We start from the raw sequence: 10,139 nt of genomic DNA, 5'->3' as shown, positions 1-10,139 counted from the left end.
CCCCCCCCCCCGCCGCCGCCGCCTCCGCCGCCTCAGGCGGGCAGGCAGGTAATGTGTGTGGGGGAGCGGATCCTTCCAGGCCGGGAGGGGGGACGAAACAGGCCTTTTCCCCCCCCTCTCCTCCCACCTCAGCCGCCCTCCGCCTGAGGCTCAGCCCGGTTTTTCCCCCCGGTTTTCTCTCTCTCCAGCGCAGGTCGTAACCTGAAGGAGTGGCTGCGGGAGCAGTTCTGCGACCACCCCATCGAGCACTGCCAGGACACCCGGCTGCACGACGCGGCCTACGTGGGGGACCTGCCCACCCTCCAGAGCTTGCTGCAAGAGGAGAGCTTCCAAAGGTGAGGGGGGGGCTTCTCACACCCCACCCTACCCTGCCCTCCTCCCCCCCTCAGCTTTTGGAGACCCTCCCAGGGCCAAGGGTGCGAGGTCCTGCTCTTTTTTGAGGGCTAGTGGCTCCCCAGGGGCTGCTGGCCTCACGGCCTGCTGCTTTTGGAGACACCCCCCTCCTCCCTCCCTCCTTGCTGTGTTTTTAGGGGAGGGGTGTCAAGTTGGGAGGATGCTCCGCTCGCCCCCTCCCCAAAATCATCCCTCCCCGCTCCCTCCAGCACTTGTGGCCATCCACAAGTTCTTTCCAGATCAGGGTGGATGCGTAACGCCCTGAAAACAGGAGCCTGTGTGTCAGGGGGAAAAAACATACAAACAAGGATCACCAATCCTACATAAATCTGAAGCACCCTGTGTTACAAAATCTGCCCCGTGCTACGTCCGTGACCGTGGGGATAGTTTGATTAATTTTCCTGCACCGTGGAGAAAACTGCATAGAGTGCAGAATGTCTCCCGGCCTCGGAAAAAAGTGTCCTTTCAGCAGAAGTGAGAATGACCCAGCCCCTCTTCCTGCCCCCTGGGCAGCTGGGGCTCTTCAGTCCCTTGGTCTGAGGTTTTTTGCCTTATTTTTTGTCTCATGCCGCGTGGGAACCCTGTGGCAGCAGGTCCAGGCATCCTTCCCTGCAGGAAAAAACAAAGTTTGGTGGGTTTGGTGCTGGACCCACAGCACCGTCACACAGGGGATGGAATGAGCAGAGAAGTGACTTCTTTGAATTTGGGGGTAAGTATGGGGTGGAGATATCCCAAACCTCCCAGGTTAAAGGGAGCACTCTTACCATAAGACTTGACAGCTGGAGGCTCGATGTGGGGTTTATACTACTCCTCATCCTAAAACATGGTTGAAAAAAAATATATTGTGGCATTCATCTCCTAGTGTACTCTGTAAATGCGCTGTATAAAACCTGCTTTGTCCTGTACCAGTTACGTGGGCCTGCATGGAGTGAGCTAGAAGAGCAAATCCACTGCTGGGCTGGCCAAAGAGCAATTTTGCCAGCCTACGTTGGCCTTAAAGAAATCCTTTCCTCTGCTAAAATGGTGCCCACGGTGTTTTGAAGAGAGTTTGGGAGTGAGGTCTGGATGTTGATGAGATTTGTAGGGCTAGCCTGAGATCTGGATGAGCATGAGGAATGCTCCGGGTTATTTCAGAGGGGATCTAAGCAGCTGTCAGCCACAGCTCTTTCCATAAATTGGAGAAGGCTCTTATGCCAGTACAGGCTTCCGACAAGGACGCTAATGGCCTAGTTATGCTTTTCAGTGCAGGATGGCCACACCTCCCAATCTTACTCCTTGCTGGCAGGCCTGAGTTTCCCTGGATTTGTGTTTATGTCATCTCACGGTGCCTGGCTGAGTGTGGACGTGGCCAGTGGTGTGATACGGATGTGTACCTGCCTTTCCCATGTCCTCCTGCTGTTTCCCTGCTGCTTTGACAACCTTCTGCCCCTTTTGGAGCAGCTCGAAATTAAGCTGTGGTGGTCTCCAGCTTGGTCACTTTTGATCTCCCTTTAAATTAGGGATTATTATTATTTTTTTTAATTGGCAATTTTGACTGAGTTTTGAGACAGAACAGGAGCCTGTGTGTCAGGGGGAAAAAACATACAAACAAGGATCACCAATCCTACATAAATCTGAAGCACCCTGTGTTACAAAATCTGCCCCGTGCTACGTCCGTGACCGTGGGGATAGTTTGATTAATTTTCCTGCACCGTGGAGAAAACTGCATAGAGTGCAGAATGTCTCCCGGCCTCGGAAAAAAGTGTCCTTTCAGCAGAAGTGAGAATGACCCAGCCCCTCTTCCTGCCCCCTGGGCAGCTGGGGCTCTTCAGTCCCTTGGTCTGAGGTTTTTTGCCTTATTTTTTGTCTCATGCCGCGTGGGAACCCTGTGGCAGCAGGTCCAGGCATCCTTCCCTGCAGGAAAAAACAAAGTTTGGTGGGTTTGGTGCTGGACCCACAGCACCGTCACACAGGGGATGGAATGAGCAGAGAAGTGACTTCTTTGAATTTGGGGGTAAGTATGGGGTGGAGATATCCCAAACCTCCCAGGTTAAAGGGAGCACTCTTACCATAAGACTTGACAGCTGGAGGCTCGATGTGGGGTTTATACTACTCCTCATCCTAAAACATGGTTGAAAAAAAATATATTGTGGCATTCATCTCCTAGTGTACTCTGTAAATGCGCTGTATAAAACCTGCTTTGTCCTGTACCAGTTACGTGGGCCTGTATGGAGTGAGCTAGAAGAGCAAATCCACTGCTGGGCTGGCCAAAGAGCAATTTTGCCAGCCTGCGTTGGCCTTAAAGAAATCCTTTCCTCTCCTAAAATGGTGCCCACGGTGTTTTGAAGAGAGTTTGGGAGTGAGGTCTGGATGTTGATGAGATTTGTAGGGCTAGCCTGAGATCTGGATGAGCATGAGGAATGCTCCGAGTTATTTCAGAGGGGATCTAAGCAGCTGTCAGCCACAGCTCTTTCCATAAATTGGAGAAGGCTCTTATGCCAGTACAGGCTTCCGACAAGGACGCTAATGGCCTAGTTATGCTTTTCAGTGTGGGATGGCCACACCTCCCGATCTTACTCCTTGCTGGCAGGCCTGAGTTTCCCTGGATTTGTGTTTATGTCATCCCACGGTGCCTGGCTGAGTGTGGACGTGGCCAGTAGTGTGAAAGGGACGTATACCTGCCTTTCCTTGCTGTTTCCCTGCTGCTTTGACAATTTGCTGGCAGGCCTGAGTTTCCCTGGATTTGTGTTTATGTCATCTCACGGTGCCTGGCTGAGTGTGGACGTGGCCAGTGGTGTGATACGGATGTGTACCTGCCTTTCCCATGTCCTCCTGCTGTTTCCCTGCTGCTTTGACAACCTTCTGCCCCTTTTGGAGCAGCTCGAAATTAAGCTGTGGTGGTCTCCAGCTTGGTCACTTTTGATCTCCCTTTAAATTAGGGATTATTATTATTTTTTTTAATTGGCAATTTTGACTGAGTTTTGAGACAGGGTTTGTCCCTTGTGCTTATGTGCAGCTCCTGACACAGAAGAGCTGCGATAAAGCCCTGGCACTGCTCTGGTATGTAGGTAGTCTCTGGCTACCTCTGTGTAGCACCTAGTCAGGTTATTGGCAGGAGCTTTTCCAGGCTGCTATAAAGTGCCAAAAATCACAGAATCCCATGGGGTTGGAAGGGACCTCTGGAGGTCATCTGGTCCAACCCCCTGCCAAAGCTTTAGTAGTTCAAATTAGAATGGCATGGCTTTGCCTCTCAAATCTGTTGTACCTTTTACACATCTCATTTAACTTTCAGGAGTGTCTACTCAGATATTTATAGAATCACAGAATCACATGGGGTGGGAAGGGACCTCTGGAGATCATCTAGTCCAACCCCCTGCCAGAGCAGGTCCACCCAGAGCAGGTCCCACAGGAATGTGTCCAAGCAGGGTTGGAATGTCTCCAGAGAAGGAGACTCCACCACCTCCCTGGGCAGCCTCTTCCAGGGCTCTGCCACCCTCACAGGAAAGAAGTTCCTCCTCATGTTGAGGTGGAACTTCTTCTATTCAAGTTTGTGCCCATTTCCACTTGTCCTGTCCCTGGGCACCTCGGAAAAAAAGACCGGCCCCATCCTCCTGACACCCTCCCTTTAAGTATTGATAAGCATTGATCAGATGCCCCCTCAGTTTTCTCTTCTCCAGATTAAAAAGAGACTCAGCCTCTCCTCATAAGGGAGATACTCCAGGCTCCTCATCATCTTTGTAGGCCTCTGCTGGACCCTCTCCAGCAGTTCCCTGTCCTTCTGGAACTGGGGAGCCCAGAACTGAGGAAGAAAAGCTTCAAGGGAGCTGTTAGTGCTCTCCCATTATCCTTCTCCAGGGCTGGGGGAGGTGGGGTAGTGCAAGGTGGCAGGAAGCCCTCTCTGACCCGATGCTTTTCACCCCCCATGGCAGCCGGATCAACGAGAAGTCGGTGTGGTGCTGTGGCTGGCTGCCCTGCACGCCGCTGCGCATCGCGGCCACCGCTGGCCACGGGCCCTGCGTGGACTTCCTCCTGCGCAAAGGGGCCGAGATCGACCTGGTGGACGTGAAGGGGCAGACCGCCCTCTACGTAGCCGTGGTCAACGGGCACCTGGAGTGTGCCAAGATCCTCCTGGAAGCTGGAGCTGACCCCAACGGCAGCCGGCACCACCGCAGCACCCCTGTGTACCACGCGGCACGCGTGGGCCGGGCGGACATCCTCCAGGAACTGATCAGGTGAGAGTTTGGGTACAAGCTGGAGATGATCCTGGTGGGGTGAAGAGTTCCTCTACCTCCCTCTCTTTGGGATCTTCTCCCCCATGGGGCTTGGAGCATCCATTCCCTCCTCTCATGTCCAGTCCCTCCACAAGCCTGGTGAAGCTGGCCAAGAGGTGGACAGGAGAGAAGGTGGAGAGATGACTAAAGAGACATCCATGTCTTCTCCATCGCTTGGCCCTGACAACAGGTCTGTGCCCTCCTGTGTGACTCCCGTGACTCTTCTCCTAAGACAAAGCCCAAGAGAGGATGTCTACTCCTTGGGATACCTTGCCAGCAATATTAAAAGCAAGATTCTGGAAACCTTTCAGGATTAAAAATTAACTGGAGTTTGTCCAATATCTTTTTATTAGACAATGTCTCTCCCAAGGCTGCTAAGCTAATACCAAATTGTCAGATTGCCCAAAATTTCAAATATCTCAGAGTACGGATTTCACAGATCTGTTCAGAGTTGCTCGCTTTAAAATGCAGTCCTATGTTACAGAGCTCACTCTGAGGTTTTAAAAATGTTGATTTGAAAGATTTGGCAGGGAGAATGCAATGAGGAAGACACGTTTACTGAGATATAAGGAAATATTTCAGTGTATTCAGCTCGAGAGAGCCTCAGTGTCCTGCAAAGAAAGCCCAGCCCAGTTTTGGCTTGCTGCAGGTTTCTAAACATCACCTGGTTTATTGGATTTTTTTTTTAGTCATATGGTAGCACAATGAGGAATCCTGAATCCTGCCACACTTGCTGAACCAGCTAACCAAGCAATAGGAGCAGTTGTATCCATGAATGGTAAATAAATACACACATAGCTATGGAATGGCAATCCATTTTATCAGATGGCTGGAGGAAATATTTATGGTTATATTGCCAGGGTATAGATTACTTTCCTAACAGCTTGTGGTGTGAGCCTGCTGCGATGGGATTGGACTCTGGCATTACACTTGCAGTGTAACTGGGGGCTGGCCCCGTGTATTTAGGACAAGAGGATCCTTTCCCCACACTAAAAATGGTGAAAAAAAGATCTGACAAATCATCCTGGTGCCTCAGGAAAAAAGCAGAATTCTCCTTATAAAAGCAGATTTTTTTATTTTACATTGAACTGGGGCTTTCCACTTAAAATTTTGATGACAATAATGAAAAAGAAGAACTGAAATGAAGGTGTACCTGCTGTCTGGTCAGGACAGCAGCCATACAACAGCCCTACAGAAGTCCCACAGCAGCACGGATGACTATCCGAATGCTCACGTAGTCTGATTTTAGAGGTTTGTTTACCTACAGGGAACATGTCTGATTGCCTGTAGAGAACACACAGCTGGTTTTTTTTTTTTCCCCTCTATGCCCTAACATAGGTGAAGTCATGGAAATTGAGCAAAGTGCTGTGAAAGTCCCCAAAAGATGGCAATGTCCCCAGCCTCACTCAGCAGCGTTGTTACTGCCTAGCTCCCCATTTCTTCTGCTTTTCTCCACCCCACAGGTCTCCTGAGATCTCAGCCAAGACGTTCATGCTTGGGAGATCTTGTGTGTTGGGGTAAAAATACACTGCATTCAGCTCTTAGACAGCTTTCCCCCATCCTCCTGACACCCTCCCTTTAAGTATTGATAAGCATTGATCAGATCCCCCCTCAGTTTTCTCTTTTCCAGACTAAAAAGAGACTCAGCCTCTCCTCGTAAGGGAGATGCTCCAGGCTCCTCATCATCTTTGTAGGCCTCTGCTGGACCCTCTCCAGCAGTTCCCTGTCCTTCTGGAACTGGGGAGCCCAGAATTGAGGAAGAAAAGCTTCAAGGGAGGTGTTAGTGCTCTCCCATTATCCTTCTCCAGGGCTGGGGGAGGTGGGGTAGTGCAAGGTGGCAGGAAGCCCTCTCTGACCCGATGCTTTTCACCCCCCATGGCAGCCGGATCAACGAGAAGTCGGTGTGGTGCTGCGGCTGGCTGCCCTGCACGCCGCTGCGCATCGCGGCCACCGCCGGCCACGGGCCCTGCGTGGACTTCCTCCTGCGCAAAGGGGCCGAGATCGACCTGGTGGACGTGAAGGGGCAGACCGCCCTCTACGTAGCCGTGGTCAACGGGCACCTGGAGTGTGCCAAGATCCTCCTGGAAGCTGGAGCTGACCCCAACGGCAGCCGGCACCACCGCAGCACCCCTGTGTACCACGCGGCACGCGTGGGCCGGGCGGACATCCTCCAGGAACTGATCAGGTGAGAGTTTGGGTACAAGCTGGAGATGATCCTGGTGGGGTGAAGAGTTCCTCTACCTCCCTCTCTTTGGGATCTTCTCCCCCATGGGGCTTGGAGCATCCATTCCCTCCTCTCATGTCCAGTCCCTCCACAAGCCTGGTGAAGCTGGCCAAGAGGTGGACAGGAGAGAAGGTGGAGAGATGACTAAAGAGACATCCATGTCTTCTCCATCGCTTGGCCCTGACAACAGGTCTGTGCCCTCCTGTGTGACTCCCGTGACTCTTCTCCTAAGACAAAGCCCAAGAGAGGAGTCTCCTTTTCTGAGCCCACCATCCACTATTTAGCCAGGACCAAATCTTGCAAAGCCTCTTCCCCACCACCTCCATCTCAACTGCCAGGTCCACGCCCCTGGCTGAATTTATAAGTGAGGTGGGTCTGCCAGTGAACCAAAAATGGTTTGGAAACACATCTCTCCTTTGTCTAGCTTGGCTGCTCGGACCATCTTCTGCCAGGGGGAGGACAGGGAGTTGCCAACACTGGCTGTTCTTTACTGCCTGGTGTTTACCCATCACTAGGGCACCCTCCATGCCAGCTGGCTTGGTCTCCCCTTGCCAGATACACACACAGCTCCATCAAAGGGGTGGCATCTCTGGGGCAGGGGGTGGTGGCCATTACTAAGAGGTGATAAGCAGTAACCTTAGCTGGTGGGTGGTGACCTCCTATCCCTTAGGAGACTTCCAGCAGTGGGTGGGCTCAAGGTCTAGCAGTGGACTGTGCAAACTTGAGTTTCTTCCTCCTTGGCATGTCATGATTCCTTTCTTCTCCATTGGAAGCCTTTTTGCAGAAGGGACCGTGCTGAGAAACTATATGGCACCAAATAGTAAGGGGACATAAAGGGGAAAATGTAGCTTGTAGAAAGAGAGAAAGAAAGTTTATTTGGATTCACACAGAAGCAGTCTCCAAGGAATCCTTTCAATGACTGCAAATCTAGAAAATAACAGCAAAAAGGATTTGAATAGAAAAAAATTAAAAATGTCTGGGGATTTTCTCCTTGCGTTGTTGCTTATGGGAAAGTTAATTTTCATACAAGTGCAGCTTTGAGGAAGCTGGCAAGTAGAAAGAAGGGGAGGCAGTCCTTCAGCTCGAGAGAGCCTCAGTGTCCTGCAAAGAAAGCCCAGCCCAGTTTTGGCTTGCTGCAGGTTTCTAAACATCACCTGGTTTATTGGATTTTTTTTTTAGTCATATGGTAGCACAATGAGGAATCCTGAATCCTGCCACACTTGCTGAACCAGCTAACCAAGCAATAGGAGCAGTTGTATCCATGAATGGTAAATAAATACACACATAGCTATGGAATGGCAATCCATTTTATCAGATGGCTGGAGGAAATATTTATGGTTATATTGCCAGGGTATAGATTACTTTCCTAACAGCTTGTGGTGTGAGCCTGCTGCGATGGGATTGGACTCTGGCATTACACTTGCAGTGTAACTGGGGGCTGGCCCAGTGTATTTAGGACAAGGGGATCCTTTCCCCACACTAAAAATGGTGAAAAAAAGATCTGACAAATCATCCTGATGCCTCAGGAAAAAGGCAGAATTCTGTTTATAAAAGCAGATTTTTTTATTTTACATTGAACTGGGGCTTTCCACTTAAAATTTTGATGACAATAATGAAAAAGAAGAACTGAAATGAAGGTGTACCTGCTGTCTGGTCAGGACAGCAGCCATACAACAGCCCTACAGAAGTCCCACAGCAGCACGGATGACTATCCGAATGCTCACGTAGTCTGATTTTAGAGCTTTGTTTACCTACAGGGAACATGTCTGATTGCCTGTAGAGAACACACAGCTGGTTTTTTTTTTTTCCCCTCTATGCCCTAACATAGGTGAAGTCATGGAAATTGAGCAAAGTGCTGTGAAAGTCCCCAAAAGATGGCAATGTCCCCAGCCTCACTCAGCAGCGTTGTTACTGCCTAGCTCCCCATTTCTTCTGCTTTTCTCCACCCCACAGGTCTCCTGAGATCTCAGCCAAGACGTTCATGCTTGGGAGATCTTGTGTGTTGGGGTAAAAATACACTGCATTCAGCTCTTAGACAGCTTTCCTTGGGCCTTGTTCTGTGTGAGCTTAATTTAAATGAGGCTCTTCCTGAGGCATCCTCAGAATTAAGTGTTTGGTTCAGCATTTGCTGGGTAGGAGCTAGCCCCTACTGGGTTCAGCAAGAGCTGTGCTTGCCTTTAGGCAAGAATTTGTCCACAGGTGGTTTCCTTACTTGGTTTATTAACTGCAGAAAGGAACAGAATAAGGAATATAATCTATAAAGATAGAAAAAACCCCCTAGTTCTCGGAGTGCTCAGTCTGCAATTTTGGGAGGTGGACTCTGCGTGGAGAAGGGACGAGGCTTTGCTTGATCTGCAGTGCTGCACTTTAAACCAGCCAGTGGATTGTGTTGTTGTCCTCCTTGTTCCTGTCCAAGTTGCATGTGAAATAGATGGAGTTAGTGTCCTCAGTGATTGGGTGTTACTCAGCCTGGGGGAAATAAGTGCTTGTTTCTGCCATCTCTTCTGTCGTTTTTCAAATTCCATGCTTTTCCAGAGCAGGACACAGCCTTTTTGCTCTTGTTTATTTGGCCACGTTCTTCACTTCCTCCAAAAAAAATGAAAAGAACCAAAGCCAATAAAGCCTTGTTTTTCGCTTGTTCACAACTTAGTGCCATCCTTACTTCCCAGAATGTAGTCACTGCTTCTGTTTGATGAGGATGCTGATGCCCATTGAGCAGGGCTTTAGCCTGCTCGCATGCCTTCTCCACACCACGGCAAGTCACAGAATCACAGAATCTTAGTGGTTGGAAGGGACCTCTGAGATCATCGAGCATTCATTAGCATCCAACATGACATGCTCAGGGCTGAGCCATCCCTTGTGCTAAGGCACATCCTTCAGGAGGGCAAGGAGAGATGTTCCTCAGCTGCTCTCTCCCGAGCCTGGGCTGTTGTGGGCAGAGAAACAACTTGGCTTCTTGAAGATCAGACCGTGCTGGGTATGCCATCCCTGCTCAGAAGCTCTGCCAGGCCCCTCTCAGGTAGGTGTGGGTGGTTCTTGGGTGGTGGACCCCAAAGGTACCAAAGAGAGACAGGGTGCTCCAGGTGTCCTTCAGTCTCGTTCCCTGCCAGTTTGTCACCTTGGGGTGTGCCCTTGTTTCCAAACCTTTGCTCTTCTCTCTCAAACCACCAGCCACCAAGCTGGTGAGGGGCCTGGAGAACAAGTCCTATGAGGAGAGGCTGAGGGAACTGGGCATGTTTAGTTTGGAGAAGAGGAGGCTGAGGGGAGACCTC

General features: G+C 50.5%; 1 protein-coding gene across 1 annotated transcript in view; it reads left to right on the top strand.

The window, feature by feature from the left end:
• Positions 1 to 8: 8 nt before the first annotated feature.
• ASB1 (ankyrin repeat and SOCS box containing 1) overlaps positions 9 to 10,139 on the top strand; it is a gene marked incomplete at its 5' end in the record, with an annotated part of 26,458 nt that continues 16,327 nt past the window's right edge. The window contains 3 exons of the mRNA XM_014949208.1: positions 9 to 48; positions 194 to 335; positions 6,526 to 6,828. Coding sequence (XP_014804694.1) covers positions 9 to 48; positions 194 to 335; positions 6,526 to 6,828 — 485 coding nt within the window. The remainder of the gene's footprint in view (positions 49 to 193; positions 336 to 6,525; positions 6,829 to 10,139) is intronic.

Source organism: Calidris pugnax, unplaced genomic scaffold (assembly GCF_001431845.1).
Source record: "Calidris pugnax isolate Ruff unplaced genomic scaffold, ASM143184v1 scaffold75, whole genome shotgun sequence".
Lineage (NCBI taxonomy): Eukaryota > Metazoa > Chordata > Aves > Charadriiformes > Scolopacidae > Calidris > Calidris pugnax.
Note: the sequence above shows the minus strand (reverse complement) of the source record. Positions and strands in the feature narration are given on the sequence as shown.